Source organism: Corticium candelabrum, chromosome 3, assembly GCF_963422355.1.
Source record: "Corticium candelabrum chromosome 3, ooCorCand1.1, whole genome shotgun sequence".
NCBI lineage: Eukaryota > Metazoa > Porifera > Homoscleromorpha > Homosclerophorida > Plakinidae > Corticium > Corticium candelabrum.
Genome location: NC_085087.1, coordinates 7,186,036 through 7,203,535, shown reverse-complemented (window position 1 = coordinate 7,203,535; position 17,500 = coordinate 7,186,036). Strand labels below are relative to the sequence as shown.

The window sequence follows — 17,500 nt, the reverse complement described above, 5'->3', positions numbered from 1 at the left end:
TTGTGCTCGTCGAGGGCTCGCTGTCCAGACACGCGCACACCACAGTCGGGACATTGATGGAAGCTGAACGTCGGCTGGCCGTGTACGATGCCGAGATGCTTGCGCAGCGAGCGGTCCGTCTTGTAGGCTTTCTTGCAGTCCTCGCATCTGTGCTGTCGGTCGTCGGTGTGCACCTCGCGCGAATGCTTCCGGAGTAGCTCGTCGGTCTTGAACGCCTTGTTGCACGTCAGGCACTGGAAGAGACGGTCGACGACGTGGACGGTCGACTTGTGGCGCGTCAGGTCGCCGTTGGCGGCGAAACAGCGTTTACATACGGGACATTCGTAGGGCTTGAGTTTGTCATGGATACGGCGCATGTGTGTGACGAGGTGCTTCTTCGCCGTCAGTCGTTTGCCGCAGATCTTACACTCGTGCGGTCGGTTGATCGCTTTACCGCTCGAACCTGTCGATTTGCTCACTGGAGTCGTCGACGTTGCATCGTCGTGCGTTCTTCCCGCCGTCGCAACTGAAGGCCCCGGATGCCCGGACCCCGGATGCGCAGACCTTTGGGTGACTGTTGTGAGACATTCGGGGGCCCGCGCAATGCCGATCTCCTCCGGCGCGATCGTCTCTTCGGTTATCGGCTCGGGAGCGATGTTCTGCGCGTGAACGAGCGTCTCGGCGTCGACGAGCTGCGCGGCGGGCTGTTCGTAGTCGCTCGTTTGGCTCGTGACGACTTGCTCGCTGATGGCCGACGCCGTCTCCATTGTTATGACGATGGGTGCGATGCCGAGAACGGACGCGTCCACCGAGGCTGCCTGGATTACACCGCAAACGTGCGCGCTCCCGTCCAGCACCGACATGACCACACGCGACTAGCAAGCATGCGCCGAACAGCCGGGCAAGCGAGCGGCGGAAGTGACGCATTATCTAACGCGCGTTGGATAATAATGTGTGCCCTCGCAATCCCGGATATCCAGTCTCCTGTTGCTCGGATTGCCTTACTAATTGATCACAATTATTAATTGCTGCGACTTTAACAAGTAAATTGTAAATGTCTAAAACTTTGCTGCGCGATTAGCAAGAATGCGGTAAGCTGCCGGTCAAGCGAGTGGTAACCCGACGGGCTAACGCGCGTTAGCCAAGCACCCGGATATGACACTTAGTGTAAAACATAGTGATCTGATTAATCATCTAATAGTTATGCAATGGCAAGCATCCTACAATGTGAAAGCAGTACGAATCACTCTCGGATATTTATGTAGCAATTCTGAAACAATTGCATTTGATATCAACTGGCACTCCCCGGATCCCCAACCGTAGACGGCGCAGGTCAAATGCAATGCTCGTTTTTAATTGTCAGAGTGGCCGTTTCGAGGTGTTTCACTTTGCAAAAAAATTAAATGTCTCAAAATAGTCTGCGCAGACCAAATTTGCGTGACGTCATTAACCATTCGTCAATTACAGTTGTAGGTGACGTCATCGCCTAGTACACTGACACGTACATAGGCATAGGCGTAGAAAGTTTTCGCAGTTTGGAAGCCAAACATTACAATGCAATTATGCTCTGGGACTGGAGTGACGTAATGCAGTAAACAAAAAAATTATTGACACGTGACGACAGTTACTACGCATTCTCAATCTGACCGCGCATGCGCAAAATCTTAAACTTAGTGTACTGTATCAACAAATCGATCGTTGAAGATATCTTCATTCAATTTACTTCAACTCTCTCCGATGTCACGATTTCGTGCCACTAATCTCGTCGCCCTTCTCTTCCTGCACATTGCCGCGCCATCAGGTAAGCGCATGACGTCAGCAAAATCACAACATTCGCCGACAACGTCTTCGTCCTTCACGCGAACTAGCTCAAACCATTTTCACACAATTCCCTACCGATACCGTCTACATTCCTCCTCCCGGCTACCCCGTCAAGACGGTCCGATGTCGCACAAACGTTGAAGCCAATATTTCGTGGATTCGTTCTCCGGGCGACAAGCGACTCGACGAGAAGCTTTTTAATATTGCGCGCGAGTCGGAGACGACGAGCGTCATGAATCTCGTCTACGAGCAAATCACTGGGAAGGCGGAAGTGGCGGCGAATCTCACGAAGCCGACGAATTCGTTCTACTGCAAGGCGGGAACGGTCGACAGCAAGAGATTCAAGTTTGCGTACGGAGGTAAGATGGTCTAGTCTGTATCTAGATTGCAAATACGATTTTACCGTTTCGGAAAGATATCCAGCCGCACATGCCATTGGCAACGTGTTTTGTGGCACTTCGAGGTGTCGCGTCTTCGGCGTTTAAATTGTTAAGTGCCTGTCGTGTCGTGCGCATATGCAAACACGTTACCCGGCTTCGTCTTGTGTTCCAACAAAGTCAATGATATACTTGCCCTAATTAATATAAACTTTTATAATAGGAATGATGTGGTCGACATTAGACGACATGCATCTGCTGTAGTACACTGTGTGTGTCGGAAACTTTCGACGGGTGTATTATCCCGTATCTACAGGTGTAAGGCATGCACAAGGGACACGTTCCCCCCTCAACTTTTCAAGCATCAAATGCTAACTCGAATGACAGACGAAAAGATGTCTAGTAAAGACGTAACGTACTACAAGTGTAGTGTTATAGTTATCGCTATAATTTTGCTTTGCTGTGTTATGTCCAGCCTAGTAGATTCAGTCCCTGGGTGCCCTACGTATATACGCCTGTACATGTGACAGGTTCAGTAGACTGTGCGCTAGAGCCTAAAGTTGTGGGTCTGTTGAATTTTTGATATTAATTAACTAGTTTTACGGTATCCGTAGGCGCCTCGCATTGGTGAGTAACACGTCCAACGGAGTTTTCTGACCGTGAAACGCCGCGTCCTAGCTAGACAATACGTATCTGTTGGAACCCTGTCATGGAATTCGAAGTAAACATGCAAACTTCCTAGTAGTTTAGATTACGTATATAGGGCTGGTATGGGTAGTCGTCGTTTTGCGATCGTGATCAAGACAATTGAAATGTACAGTATAGGTATGCACTCAGTTCCGTTGTAACGACAGTGGTATGGTATTTACTGACATAGAAATTGATATCAGCAAACTTTGACTATCAACAGTGTTAGATACAGCACAGTGTAGTAAAGGATTGATTGTAGTATGGGACGTGTGAATAGTTGACTGTAGGTGGCATTCAGCTAATAAAGGTGTTTCTTGGTTGTCAAGCATACACAATCCCTAGCTACAATACAAAAGGAGATAGGGCGACAAAACATTGTGAGGCTTTTTCGTCGCCGTTTGGTCACTTGCACAAATCGTTCTTATACTGACCTGTAGGTAGTCACTACGCACTTGTTTTGACAGAAACGGCACGCTTAGACCACGACCAAACGTCACTGGGCACTTGTTTTGGCAAAATCGGCACGTCATAGCACTCTAGACAATGTAATATGCTGCAACACTGCGCTTCTCACCCCCACCCCATTCCACCCCACCTCCGGGTGTTTGAAAGCTTCCCACGCGTAGACAAATACATACAATTTACGTTTTCCCGAATAATTCGTGTACCAAACGTTGTCTTGCTAAACACCGCGAGTGTCATGTCTAACAGTTGTATACATACAGTAGCGTAAAAGTGCTTGTAGAACCCTTTACAAACATCTTTCCAGTCACCTCAACCGGCAGCTTACCCTAGTGTCACGTGATTGGTTTCAGTCAAATCTAGATGATGACTAAAATTTTAGATTTAGCTAGCTTAGTCGCAAAGATACGGTAGATACATTCTTTACTCGTCTTTTCCAGCTATACCTGCTCTTACATCAAACCCGACGGACGTCGCAGTCAATGAAGGCACGCCAGCTCGATTCACGTGTACCTACGCCATGATTCAACCGCATCCGAGCGAAATCGTTTGGAAAATCGTCGACCGTCGCGGCAACGTGAAGCTAGCGAACGAGACGAGCATACCCGGTCGACTAGACAGCGGCTACGACATTCCCGCCGTCAGCAAATTTGACGCCGGCGACTACGCGTGCGCCGTAACCAACGAGTTCGACACGGTCTACTCGACACCGGCAACACTAGAAGTTCTCTGTAAGAAATAAAAATAAAAATATTTTTAAAATTTTTAACATTACTATTTCAACATGCGTAGACTTCGAAGATGTTGCTATTCGCGTTACACCGGCTCTCACGGTGCCCGAGAACACTGAGGTAACGTTGCAGTGCACAATAGACGCGAATCCGGCAGCATCAGATATCCAGATCCGTCGGAATGATGAAGTAGTCTACTCGTCACGTGACAGTAATCGAAGCAGCAACGACCTGGGGAGAGTCACAGCATCAGGACCAAATCGTGTGTCGTACACGTTCAGCGCTAGCAGTAATTGGAAGGGAAAACTCAGATGCTATGGGGTCAACACGGCAGGAAGCAAGCAGCAATCGGTCGACTTCTTAGTGCAAAGTATGTCTCTATATGTTTCTTTAGACATTATTACAGTAAATGTCCGAGAAAGAGCCCTGGGAGCTTGTTTGTTTAGAGGGAATGTGATCTCTCCTAGAGGTCCGAATGACCGCCCATGCGCTGTTATTCGGGCAGAGTCGGTTATGGTATGATTGCATTTGTGCATGGCCATGCCTGGCAAAACACACACACACACACACACACACACACACACACACACACACACACACACACACACACACACACATCAACAACAACAATGCAACACTCAGATCAAACCATCCACCTAGACTGTTCGTGCACTAGTTTACACTCTAGCGGCTAATAACAAATTAAGAATTAATTAAGGCCGGACTCGAAGTACAGACCACTACACGTGGCTTTTTTCTACAAATTCTAGAATGTCCGTCCTAGCGCTGCATGCATGGGGTTCGTGTAAATACAATAAAGACGTAAGGAGGTGTCGCGTGCTCCTTACGAGCTCTGGCATTTTCTTACGTCCTTACATGTCTGTTCACATTAATCAAAACGCTGAACGCAAAATGTGGAGACGGCGTACACGTAAAGGTGGGTTTACATTAGACGTAAGGAGGTGTTACGTGCTCCTTACGTGCTTTGCGTTTTCTTACGTCCTTACGTGTCTGTTCACATTAAAACGCAAGACGCGGAGACGTAAGGAGACGCAAGTAAATAGACTCGGCTTCTATTCTTGCGTCTTGCGTCTCGCGTTTTTTTATATCAACCTGACTTGTGGGGTGATGACAGTCCCGTATTTCTAATGGAAGAACGTCTAATTGAGAACGTTCGTTTGTATCATTGTATTTTTACATCGCAGAGACGCATTTTCTCTATTAAATTGTGATAGGCTCCTTGCTGGAGCCTTTTGGCAGGAACTGGAGCAACCCATTCTCTCTTCCTTTTCCTCTGTTGTCGTTTAAGACACAACGCAAGCGCCAAAATCGATGTTGCAATCAGTAAAAGAGCTTCTTCACACGACATTGCAATGTGTAGCGTGCTTTAAATTACGTTTTGCAAGTCAGAAAGGCTAGCGCGTTAACCGAGAGACGCAAGACGCAGACGCGTGCAGTTTTAATGTGAACAGAAAAAAGGTGCAAGAAGACGCAAGACGCAAACACGCAAGACGCGAACGCAAACACGTAAGGCTTTGCGTCTTTAATGTAAACCCACCTTAATTAAGAAAATAGACTCGGTTTCTCTTCTTGCTTCTTGCGTCTCGCGTTTTTTAAGTTAAATCAACTTCACTTGTGGAGTAATGAGTCCCGATGGAAGAATGTTATATTGAGAGCGTTCGTTTGTCTCATTGTATTTTTACATTGCCGAGATGCATTCCCTTTGTCAAATTGTGATAGGTTCGTTGATGGAGCCTTTTGGCAGAAACTAGAGCAGCCCATTCTCTCTTCCTTTTTCTCTGTTGTTGTTTTCGACACAATGCAATCATTAAAACGGCTTCTTCGTAAAACATTGCAATGTATAGCGTGCGGTAACTTACGTCGTTGCAAGTCACGAGAGGCTAACGCGCTAACCAGGAGACGCAAACGCGTTTAATGTAAACGCAGGTTTAATGTGAACAGAAAAATGGTGCAAGGAAACGCAAGACTCAAGACGTGAACGCAGACATGTAATGGTCTTGCGTGTTTGTAAACCCGGCCTAGCTTAGAATACGTCCTTGCGTCTCTGTTCACACTAAAAGGGCAAACGCAAACACGCAGAGACGGAAGGACACGCATAAATAGACTTAGAAATTGGTTTCTATTCTTGCGTCTCGTCTCGGCGTCTCGTCTTGCGTATATTTATCCACCCCATGTTGCCGTCATAACAGTGCAGTATCTTCTGTCCGAGGAGTGTGTGGAAGTAAGAACTCTTTGACAGCGTCCGTTCATGTGCACTGTATTTGGGACATCTGCCATTCCTTGTGTATTACGCGCCGACAAACGTCACGAAAAGGTAACGCGTTTGCTAGAAGACGCAAGACGCGCAAAGGCAAACACGCGCGTTCTAACGTAAAACTAGTCCTACTGTGACAAAAAGGTAAGAGACGCATGCAAGACGAAAAGACGCGTAAAAAGCGAACACATGTAAACACGATAGGTTTTTGCGTTTTCAGTGCACCCATGCAGCTGATTTGTGATTAATTAAATGATTTCAACAAGCACACTCTTCATTGTTGAATTAAACGCCCCAGGGCTGTTAATCAGTTAATCTCTATTTCAAACATTTAATTAAACGCCCCAGGGCTGTTAATCAGTTAGCCTCTATTTCGGACATTTACAGTGTACTGTAATCTAGATGCTTGTAATTCATTTTTCAGCCAGTCCGGATGCACCCACCCTTTGCGTCAACGGTACGAGCACATCGACTGACTCGCTGACCTACGCGTTCCTTCTGGGAGACGACGGCGGTTCGGTTGTCACACGAGTGAGTATCTCCTGTTACCGTGTGACGTCCGACGGCACGTTGGATACGACAGTCAAGTATAGGCACAGTTCGAGTGATTTTGGAGATGGAAAGGAATGCGTTAGGAAAGAACTGGCGGGTCTGACTGCTGGTACGACGTATGGGTGTCAACTGTTTGCGGCTAATGATGTTGGGCATAGTGAAGGCAGCGCCAGATTTGATGGCACCACTCAGGCCACAGGTGTGTGACACTTAATGTGTAGTAACCAACTGTATTGTGTGTGTGTGTGTGTGTGTGTGTGTGTGTGTGTGTGTGTGTGTGTGTGTGTGTGTGTGTGTGTGTGTGTGTGTGTGTGTGTGTGTGTGTGTGTGTGTAGTAACCAACTGTATGGGCAAAGAGCAATGTGGAGGCTTGTGTGCTCTGAGGGAGTCTAGAGCAATAAAAAGAAAAGTGTGTGTGTCTGTGTGTGTGTCTGTGTGTGCGTCTGTGTGTGTGTCTGTGTGTGTCTGTGTCTGTGTGTGTGTGTGTGTGTGTGTGTCTTTGTGTGTGTGTGTGTGTGTATGTGTGTGTGTGTGTGTGTGTGTCTGTGTCTGTGTCTGTGTCTGTGTCTGTGTCTGTGTCTGTGTCTTTGTGTGTGTGTCTGTGTGTGTGTCTGTGTGTGTGTGTGTGTGTGTGTGTGTGTGTGTGTGTGTGTGTGTGTGTGTGTGTGTGTGTCCACGCCCGAGCAAACTCGCATGTCTTCTCCTTTCCAGCACCATCTCGACCCACTCTAGACAGCAACCCAGTGTCTGCAACCGAGACGACACTCGAGATTCACTGGACAGTCGCTTACAACGGCGGAAAACCGATCACCAGATACATAGTGAGATGGACAGCAACAACAACAACAAACACGGTCAACCAGTGGGACTACACTCGTCACCTAGTCGACTCGCTGTCTCAACAAGAAGGAACATACACACTTGACAATCTATCCAAAGGAACGCAATACTCCGTACAAGTGCTAGCGAGCAATGCAGTGGATACAAGCACCTCCGCCATACAAACCTACACCACACTATGCAGTAAGCCCCGTATGCAAGACGGTGTCTTACCATCCGAGTTCTAAAGCCACAGGAATAGAATTTATTACACCCGAGGCCTAATTTTAGGTTGCTGGTCACGTGACGTACGACCGACCGACTCGTTCCACCTTCGCGCATGCGCTCATTGTTTGAGTTGTGTGCTTAAAAATCCGTGCTCGCACGCGCGCGTTTTTAATTCCTTATTGATAGCAACTTTATTTATTAACTTTACACCACATTATGTAGTAAGCCCCGTATGCAAGTCGGTGTCGGACCATCCGGGTTCTAAAGCCACAAAACCGACCTACTCGCTCCGCCTCCGAGCATGCGCTCATTTGTTTGAGTTGTGAGCTGAAAATTTCGTGCGCGCACGCGCGCGTTTTCAATTCATTATTGATATCAACTTTATTTATTAAGTACGCAACAAAAAGTATTACAACAATTTCATTAAAAATCCTAAACATTATTAGTCATAAATTTAAATTTTGATCTAATTTTAAAACCACGCCCACCGGCCAAAAATTAGTGCGCGCGCTACTATCAGACGAATTCTATTCTTGTGGCCTAACTTTGCCGTGCATTTCAGTTCCGGGTCCGATTGAAAAAATTTCACTAAACGACAGAGTCGAATCCATCGAAACGAGCATCAAACTTGTGTTGACTATACCGTCCATCAGTCTGTGTGGTGCTATCACCGAGTACGTGGTCACGGACGTGGTGATCGGGATGCGACTGAATTCGTCGGTTGTTGCCACAAACGGTAGTGTGGTGACTCTGCTGTTGTCGGGCTTGACGGCCAATAGGAGATACTCGGTGCGAGTGGGGATTGAAAACGATCGGCGACTTGTGAGCAAACCGTCGGAAAACGTCACGTTTATGACGTCAGAATGTGGGTTTTTGTATTTTTCGGATTTTTCATTTTGAGTGCTAAGTGTTGATGTTTTAGATATCTTGGGTACTCAGCGGGTTGTTGCTGATGGTAATGATGATGTTTTTTGGGTGGATGTGGTTGGGTGATTTTTGTGGTTGTTTGTTGTGTTTACTGTAGATGAGGGGCTGGGGACGACGGAAATCGCTGGAATTATTGTTGCTGTTGTTGTTGCTGTGACGATTGGTATTAGCATTGTTGTTGTGTTGGTGATCAGAAGTAGTAACGGTAAACAGAAAGTGATGATTTAATAGTAGATGTCGTTCTGTGTGTGTGTGTGTGTGTGTGTGTGTGTGTGTGTGTGTGTGTGTGTGTGTGCGTGTGTCTGTGTGTCCATGTGTCTGTCTGTCTGTTAGTGTGTCCACGTGTCTGTCTGCCTGAGTGCGTGTGTCCATGTGTGTGCGTGAGTCGGTCTGTCTGTCTCCACTTGCACGTCTGTGTGTCCATGTGTCTGTCTGTCTGTCTGTTCGTGTCCATGTGTGTCTGTGTGTGCGGGTGTCCGTCTGTCTGTCTGTCTGTCTGTCTGCGTGCGCGCGCGCGCGCGCGCGTGTGTGTGTGTGTGTGTGTGTGTGTGTGTGTGTGTGTGTGTGTGTCGGTCGGTCGGTCTGTCTGCACTGCACGTGTGTGTCTGTCTGTCTGTGTCCATGTGTGTCGGTGTTTGCGTGTGTCGGATTGTCTGCGTGCGTCGGACTGTCTGCGTGCGTGCGTGCGTGTGTGTGTGTGTGTGTGTGTGTGTGTGTGTGTGTGTGTGTGTGTCACTGTGCGTGTGTGACTTCACACGTTTTCTCACTCCCCAGCTTCACCCAACGAAATCCAAGGTCTATCCTACAAAATGCCCACAATCAGCGGCTACGACGAGAACGACACCAAACCCCATCCGGTATGTGTATGTATACATGCAATATCCAACATTCAATCAACCAACCCATCATGTGTATAACATAATAAAAACATTAATCCAATACATTATAGGGCCCTAACAGTGGCAGCACCTACTCCTACTCACTAAGCGACACCGGATTCCTCAACAAGGATTTCTCAATGAAACCGACGGTCGTCTACACAGAAGTCGAGCTGAAAGAAGAAGGAAAACGGCCAATACGAAATCCGTCGGAAAAGGTGGAGTACGCCACCATTGATCGAGAGGCGTCGCGCAAGAGACGCGAGAAGAGGGAGGCGGAAATGAAAAAGTTTGGTGTGTTCGACGAGGTGGCGATCAGCCAGGCAGAGGCGGCTCCGCCACTCGTTCCGCAGTATGACGAATACGGATGCAAACTTTCTACTCTGGTGTAGCCCGGTCACGTGATGCGAGAGAATAGATTTACTTACGTAGAAATCGGAAAAAGTGTTAGTCAACATTTAGTAACACTTAGCTGTTAGTGCACGGTAAGCATATCTAACTTTCCATGGTTGGGAGGACAGATTGCCAGTGGTAAAGAGAAAATACAAACTTATATATTTATATATATATTCTACTGTATTCCATGCACCTATCTATCACTGTTCCTGTAAAATCATTTTTTTTTAAAAGTGCGAAACCCTAAAGGCGCAGAGTAATTGTCTGCATTTATTCCGTTTGTAGGCCACGGGGTGATCGTTTCCGTTGATTGGTCAGAACACTAGCTCATGCGCGCCTAGGATTAAATCTGTAAAGGAGAGGTGTCTGCATGCATCTGTGTGTAGGAGAGGAAGCAAGGCGAGTCTGATCTCCACCGAATTTGGCTTGCGCACGCCGAAGCGACACATGCAGGTCGAAAGTGAGATTGCATGTCGTCGTCTTCTGGCGACGACTCGATTTCCTGCCGATCGAACCACCTCCGCTCGCGCGCGACTATCTCTGAAACGGAGCATCGGACTTCCCACCGAATTTAAACTGCCCGTTCTTGACGTCGGACGGTACAGTACACACGGAGTGTGCATGTTGTCTAGATTGCCGGGAAGTCGAAAAAGGCAAGATAAATTTGTACATATCCGGGTCATAAAATGTTAATTTGTCTTCAACGGGATATTAAGTTAACTACTAATCAACAATACAATCAGCCCGGGGGAAAACGGAATATACTTAATTAGAAATTTTCACACACCGCATCTGGTCCAATTCGTTGCAGTAGATTATGGTGGCAATTTCTATATATATATATATATATATATATATATATATATATATATATATATATATATATTTATGTATGTATGTATGTATGTATGTATGTATGTATGTATGTATGTATGAATGTATGTATGTATACATAATAAACTTTATGAGAATTCTGTGAATGAGATATACTTCACGAAACGATAAATTTATTAACTAACAACTAATAATCTAATCTGGCCGTGCGGAGAACGGGACGGCGAGCTACAAATAATTTCTATTTATAGGCTGAAAATAGCGTCAATCGTAAAATTGCCGCCCTATGTGTAGCACACCAACAGTCCCGCACAAAGTCTAGACGAAATTTCGTCGAAAGCATCACTCTCAACAACCATGCCGCCTCCTGGCACCGACAAAGCACTTCCTGTCGGTCTGATAGCAAGAATGGAAATTTGTTTGTCTAGAAAAGCTGTATAGATACATATACGCCGTGTTCCCACGCAACAAAACAGCCTACAATATTTAGTCAGCGCGTGTCTAGACTATATTTTGTAAAGCAGTCATCGTTTAGCAATGTCATACCTGCAAACAACTTTGTAAGCTTGATGCTTTCATTAATTTAGCCAAGAAAACACTCTCACGCCTAGATGTCGTTAGCTCGAAGGCTAGAGTTACCAGCAGCGTAGAATTATGCGCACGCATCTCTACACATGCCTGCATCTCTACACATGCCTGCATCTCTACACATGCCTGCATACACAACCCAAAATACCTGATATGATATTTGTGGCATCTGAATCAGATAGAGACGTTCTAGAAAGCATGAATCTAAACAACAACATCACTGCTTCATATAAATTTCGTTAGACTCTAGCTAGACAGGTACATACGTACTCACACGTTCCGTATCTAGGTAAAGACCTCCGCGTATCCAGTCGCCAACCAATCCAGAGAATGAAGGACCCAGACCTAACTGTCGTCGTGAAACGCAACAGTTCACGAATTCAGTCAAAGTCGCGAAACGCAAACACCGGTAAGCGTAAAGGTAACCCAGTCCCGCGTATCGCGACTGTTTGATATCTATCGGCAGGAAAAAGTTTGGCGAATGTCGTACCCGTGCATGCGTGCATGTCAGCATCGCCCACGCAGCCGACTTCCGGGTGGCCACACCTACGGTCTGTTTCCCTCTAGGTGTGAACTTTGAAAATCATCAATATCTCCACTGTTTTTGGGACTTTCGCGATGATCTCGGTATCGTTAGAAACCGCTCGGTCTGGCATTTCTGTTTATCAAATAATCTAAGCCTTTCCTATAAACGAAACGGAAGGATAATACTTTTGCATATCAAACACAAAGAAACGGGTAGAACAATGGTTATTATCCAATTATCTTGTAAGACCAACGAATCAGCAATGGCACCATTTAAGATAATTGGTGTAACATGGTCCAACTGGAGCAGCTCTTAGTGCTCTAATCAGCACACTTGGTGTGACCTATACTTCATTACTCACCTCCGAGTTCACGCTTACGGGGAATAGACAGTAGGCTAAGCCTGAAGCAGTGAAAACAATATTTGTCTAGCTACGTTAATTAATTAAACTAACGACATTGTAGAGTGACGCATGACGTAATACAAATGCGAAATGATACCGACTTGTGGCGGCTATCGCAAGTCGAAAGCAAACAAACGAGAGCGGATGTACACCTATAATAGACGTAGATTCCAGCTGTAGAGGTAAAGTGTAAGCGTGTGACACTGCCCGCACCTCGTTAGACCAGGTAAAAACCGCAAGCCCGGGTGTGGTATTGTTGACGCAAGTTCTATACCAAATGAAATCCGTATAGTCTACTGTTACTCGCCACACCTCTTGGGTGGTGCAAACGAATGCATCTTTCCAGCGCCTCCTACTCCGGAATTCGCATTATCCGGTGCACTTCACAGCATTTCAACGCAGTCTCACGCGAATCCGTCTAGAGAGAAGATGCTACAACAGAAGAAACTTTGGTGTCCCCTCGTACTCACACTCTATAGCTACCTCACAGTCTATCTGACGTCTGGAGACTCTGGTGAGTGACTGTACAGTGTCTAACCTATTTAAATCAATAGACAATATGTTGTTCAGGTGTAATCCCTACTGGCATTATTACAAACAAAATCGAAGTCTATTGCTTTGCGGCTCGTTTGTTCTGTACAGTCCGAGAGGCCGGCAAGTACAGTATATCATGGTCGGTGACCTTCTCTAACGGTTCTACGCGAGACTTCGACAGAAAGGTTAGGGGGAAACCCTTCCGCTTGCTTCGTCGCCTACTTTCCAATACGCTTGTTCTGAGAGTCAAGCTGTACAATACCACGGATGTGGAAGGGAGGTATACGTGTCGTGTACACAATGAATCCAGTAAAAAAGATGTAGTCGACAGCTCAACGATTAGGATTGAAAACGGTAATGTATATGTATATTATACAGTATTGATTTTAGATGGACCTGTGTGGTCTCACAATTCAGACTTAAATAGGTGGAGTGAGTGCCTGTCTGACCTTCACCTTCCCCAGCAAACAGAACCAATACATCAATACTAAAGACCATCCACACATTACAATGTTTGATCGAAATACTGGACAGAATTTGGATCTTGATGTGTCACTGGCTCATCCGTGGAGTCAGGACATTATTAGGAGGGCTAGCAAGGAGAATGGTCATGCTGCTGCGACAAGAGAAGAAAAGAAAATGAAAAAATATCCAGAAGAGCTTGTTCCAGGAGGATATGTATCAAGATGTGTTCCTCTTGTGATAGAACATTTTGGGAGGTGGGGCACAAAGGCAGAGAGTTTTTTTGGCAGCATTTGTCACAACAGTCAGCAAGTCCAGAAGCCAATTTTAATGCTTCTATGTTCACGTCGTATTGAAGAAAAAGATTTTCTACAATTCTGCAAAGATGTAATGCCAAAGTTATCCTTAGAAAACTTTCAAAACTGTCACCTAATCATGGTGATTTAGATAGATTATTTGACTTTGACATTTCAAGTCAAGTCCATTAGTTAATGACTTTGTTGTTTGCAACGACTGATTTGTATTTAAAGTGTCCTAGCATATGTACAAGTAGAATTTGTATGAGACTAAATTGTCTGCTTGTCTGTCTGTCTGTCTGTCTGTCTGTCTGTCTGTCTGTCTGTCTGTCTGTCTGTCTGTCTGTCTGTCTGTCTGCCTGCCTGCCTGCCTGCCTGTTTGCCTTTCTGACTGTCTGTCTATCTGCTGTCCCCTTGTCTCTGTTACCATTCCTCCATTAACCCACTTACAAGCTTGTGATTAAACTGCATTAATCACCCTATTCTGTCAGGCCCGCCATTTCAATCAAGTCAACCAACACCAATACTCATCAATGCATCAACAATAGCACTATTTTTCCAGCCATCCTCATACTACCAACTACAAATCAACAAAAATAATCAATCAGTACTGAAGTTTCAAAGTAGACACTGCAGAACACCACCAATTGGATACGAAATCCAGTACTCAACCGGCAACAACAGCAACAAATGGTTGCATCTAACCAACACGACAAAATGCCATTACTGGCATCAAACGACAACAGCAGACACAAACTATCGTTACCGAGTCAGAATTCTAACTATGAACAGCCATTCACAGTGGAGTCTGAATTCAAAATCAGTGTTTATTGGTTCTACAACACTTCACCACATTACCCAGAGCGTAAGTGAGTTAGACAGGGCGAGTGAAATAGCCGATCCAAAGGAAGAGGCCACACAAAGTAGAAGGACCGGTAAGTGTGTGTGATTGTGTGTGTGTGTGTGTGTGTGTGTGTGTGTGTGTGTGTGTGTGTGTGTGTGTGTGTGTGTGTGTGTGTGTGTGTGTGTGTGTGTGTGTGTGTGTGTTGCACAAATGTCTTACTCACACACTATTTTCCTTGTAAGATCATCCAACACACGGTTCACTATCAACCGATTCTACATCAACCGTTATCCGGTCTATCACCACAACAAAGCTCGAGACCAAGCCGGCAGTCAAACGTATTACCAATAACTTTTCTAGCTTGTCTAATGCTATGTGATTGATATCAATATTGTTTATTAAGCAGAATGGTTGAGTAAGGAACAAGTTGTTGCCATCACAGTGACATCAACATCTTGCCTTCTTGCCAGTGTGATGTTAGTTGTGTGGATAATAGCACGACGACTGCATTTGTCACGATATAAAGTCTCGGACAAAAGCAACAAACAGCAAGAGGGCCTAGACGATACTATTGAAATCGATCTTTATACTGGAGAAAATATCTCCCAACTGGATGGAGGAGACGCCGATGAGATCACAGCCGCAGACATAGTTACCCTCAATGACAGTCTGGCATACGAAATAACAGAAATAAAAAATACAAAAACGACAGAAACGACAAATTCTGACGCCATGGTATACGTCAATAATTCAAAATTGAGTATGGATCATTCATCTCACTCTGTTGTGTAACCAGAACTAAGAGACTTGCTTTCGTTCACACAAATTACGAAGCAAGTTAGAGTGACTTTCCACCATTTTGTACAGACATGATGACATCGCATGCTTCCCTCATATACTGTAAATTATTCTTGTGGTAGACAATGTTTTCCTGAGAGTCGCTAGAAATAAATTATTCACATTTCTTGTGCAGAGACAATAAGCATCTCCAGACAACATAAAGTCTGTGCGCCCCCTGTCCACCCCTTGCCACCCCTGCCAGCCCAGGCTATTGCTTAACATCTTTGCATGAATCACATAACGCTAGACAACCGTTAGTGTCTGGTTATAAACACAACGAATCATCTCGTTAACACAACCGCACACACAGCCTCTAAACGTACGTTTGATCTGACCCACTACTGACGAACGAGCTTCTTTTTCTTGATGCATTTCCACAGCCACTCGGCTGATATGATCTCTTGTCCAGTGGAGCACTCGTCGTCGTCGTCGTTGTCGTCTTCATCTGGTGTGCAGACGATGTGTGTAGCAGTCGATTATTAAACTCGTCAACGACGTCTCCATCATATCTACAGCCAACTGTTAAGGTGACAACATAGAGTCTCTGAATGCATAAAGTATTGAGTATTGAAAACCAGCATTCTACGAATTGTTACAAAATGAAATAGTAAAGTATGTATGATATATGTTACACAATCCCTTGTCTCAATACCTGGCTAGTCTGACTGACTGCGACTAAGTGCACTTGATAGCGATCAAGTGCCTTGAAATTTCTCATTTGGTTAGTTTGCTAAGCTACAAACTTGAGTGAGATATCCTGTATTGATCTGCTGACATTAGATTACCTGCATTAGTGACACGTGTGTGTGTGTGTGTGTGTGTGTGTGTGTGTGTGCGTGTGTGCATGTCTGTCTCTGTGTGTGCGCATGTCTGTCTGTCTGTGTGCGCATGTGTGTGTGTGTGTGTGTGTGTGTGTGTGTGTGCGTGTGTGTGTGTGCGTGCGTGTGTGTGTGTGTGTGTGTGTGTGTGTGTGTGTGTGTGTGTGTGTGTGTGTGTGTGTGCAAATACGTCCAAAGAAGAGCTGATAGAACGGTTCAGAAAAGACAGCATGCAACTTCCCCTGTCTTGCACATGTGGAAGACGTTTCTGGTGGCTCAAGGACATACAGAGACATAAGTGCAGACAGCAACTACCTCGTCTTTCATCTCTCGCTATATGTGGCGGCGTGGTCAAACACTGGCAGCTGTAGCCAAGGTGTGTGTTGGAGGGGTGTTTGTTGGGGGAGTGTTTGTTGGGGGGTGTTGGGGGGTGAGTGTGGGTGTGTGAGTGTGGGTGTGGGTGTGTGAGTGTGGGTGTGGGTGTGTGAGTGTGGGTGTGGGTGTGTGTGAGTGTGGGTGTGGGTGTGTGTGGGTGTGGGGTGTGTGTGTGTCTGGGTGGGTGAGTGGGGGGGTTTGGGTGGGGGAGTTGGGGGGTGTGGGTGTGAGGGTGTGTGAGTGTGGGTGGGTGTGTGTGTGTGGGTGTGTGTGGGTGGGGGATTGGGTGGAGGGTGTTTTGGGTGGAGGGTGTTGGGGATGTGAGGGTGTGTGTGTGTGTGAGGGTGTGTGTGGGTGTGAGGGTGTGTGTGGGTGTGAGGGTGTGTGTGGGTGTGGGTGGGTGTGGGTGTGGGTGTGGGAGGTGTGGGGTGTGGGGGTGTGTGGGGTGTGTGGTGTGGGGTGTGGGTGTGTGTGGGGTGTGGGGTGTGGGTGGGGTGTGGGTGTGTGTGGGGTGTGGGGTGTGGGTGGGTTGGGGTGTGGGTGTGTGTGGGGTGTGGGTGTGTGTTGGGTGTGGATGTGTGTTGGGTGTGGGTGTATGTGGGGGTGTGGGTGTATGTGGGGGTGGGGGTGTATGTGGGGGTGTGGGTGTATGTGGGGGTGGGGGTGGGGGTGTATGTGGGGGTGGGGGTGTATGTGTGGGGGTGGGGTGGTTGTAGGGGATGTGGGGTGTGGGGGTGTGGTGTGGGGTGGGGATGTGGGGGGTGTGTGGGGGGGTGTGGGGGTGTGTGTGATGGGGGGTGGGGGTGTGATGGGGGGTGGGGGTGTGATGGGGGGTGGGGTGTGTG

The 17,500-nt window shown here is 46.5% G+C and overlaps 4 protein-coding genes across 5 annotated transcripts in view; 2 read left to right on the top strand and 2 right to left on the bottom strand.

Annotated features, from left to right (window-relative positions):
* The window catches only part of LOC134176752 (zinc finger protein 420-like), a 7,580-nt gene extending 6,729 nt beyond the window's left edge, over nt 1–851 (bottom strand). Inside the window, exon 1 of the mRNA XM_062643411.1 lies at nt 1–851. This exon is cut by the window's left edge and continues 332 nt beyond it. Within this exon, the coding sequence (XP_062499395.1) occupies nt 1–842 (842 nt within the window). The 5' untranslated portion in view covers nt 843–851.
* A 797-nt stretch (nt 852–1,648) lies between these two features.
* LOC134177007 (cell adhesion molecule DSCAM-like) lies at nt 1,649–10,308 on the top strand. The gene is made up of 11 exons (XM_062643706.1): nt 1,649–1,780; nt 1,848–2,159; nt 3,770–4,060; nt 4,122–4,430; nt 6,760–7,086; nt 7,599–7,910; nt 8,497–8,799; nt 8,857–8,889; nt 8,959–9,066; nt 9,636–9,718; nt 9,811–10,308. Exons 1-11 carry the CDS (start codon nt 1,717–1,719, stop codon nt 10,129–10,131), a joined length of 2,463 nt encoding a protein of 820 aa, XP_062499690.1. The 5' UTR covers nt 1,649–1,716; the 3' UTR covers nt 10,132–10,308.
* Nucleotides 10,309–12,905: 2,597 nt separating this feature from the next.
* Nucleotides 12,906–15,414, top strand: LOC134177272 (uncharacterized). Of its 2 annotated transcripts, none has more exons than XM_062644056.1 (5): nt 12,906–13,000; nt 13,057–13,374; nt 14,270–14,713; nt 14,865–14,960; nt 15,029–15,414. In XM_062644056.1, the coding sequence occupies exons 1-5, from the start codon at nt 12,916–12,918 to the stop codon at nt 15,412–15,414; spliced, it is 1,329 nt and encodes a 442-aa protein (XP_062500040.1). In that variant the 5' UTR covers nt 12,906–12,915. The 2 variants fall into 2 exon arrangements, with proteins under 2 accessions (XP_062500040.1, XP_062500039.1); XM_062644055.1 differs by having other exon boundaries at nt 15,026–15,414.
* The window catches only part of LOC134177731 (uncharacterized), a 3,433-nt gene continuing 1,290 nt past the window's right edge, over nt 15,358–17,500 (bottom strand). Inside the window, exon 4 of the mRNA XM_062644507.1 lies at nt 15,358–15,971. Coding sequence (XP_062500491.1) covers nt 15,776–15,971 — 196 coding nt within the window. The 3' untranslated portion in view covers nt 15,358–15,775. The remainder of the gene's footprint in view (nt 15,972–17,500) is intronic.

Excerpts from the sequence above, each read along its gene's own strand:
- LOC134177007 (XM_062643706.1), top strand. The coding sequence starts at position 1,717 with ATGTCACGATTTCGTGCCACTAATCTCGTCGCCCTTCTCTTCCTGCAC. Across the intron at positions 2,160-3,769 it reads ATTCAAGTTTGCGTACGGAG|CTATACCTGCTCTTACATCA; the intron begins GTAAGATGGTCT and ends CGTCTTTTCCAG. Across the intron at positions 4,061-4,121 it reads GGCAACACTAGAAGTTCTCT|ACTTCGAAGATGTTGCTATT; the intron begins GTAAGAAATAAA and ends CAACATGCGTAG.
- LOC134177272 (XM_062644055.1), top strand. The coding sequence starts at position 12,916 with ATGCTACAACAGAAGAAACTTTGGTGTCCCCTCGTACTCACACTCTAT. Across the intron at positions 13,375-14,269 it reads AACGATTAGGATTGAAAACG|GCCCGCCATTTCAATCAAGT; the intron begins GTAATGTATATG and ends CTATTCTGTCAG. Across the intron at positions 14,961-15,025 it reads GACCAAGCCGGCAGTCAAAC|CAGAATGGTTGAGTAAGGAA; the intron begins GTATTACCAATA and ends TTGTTTATTAAG.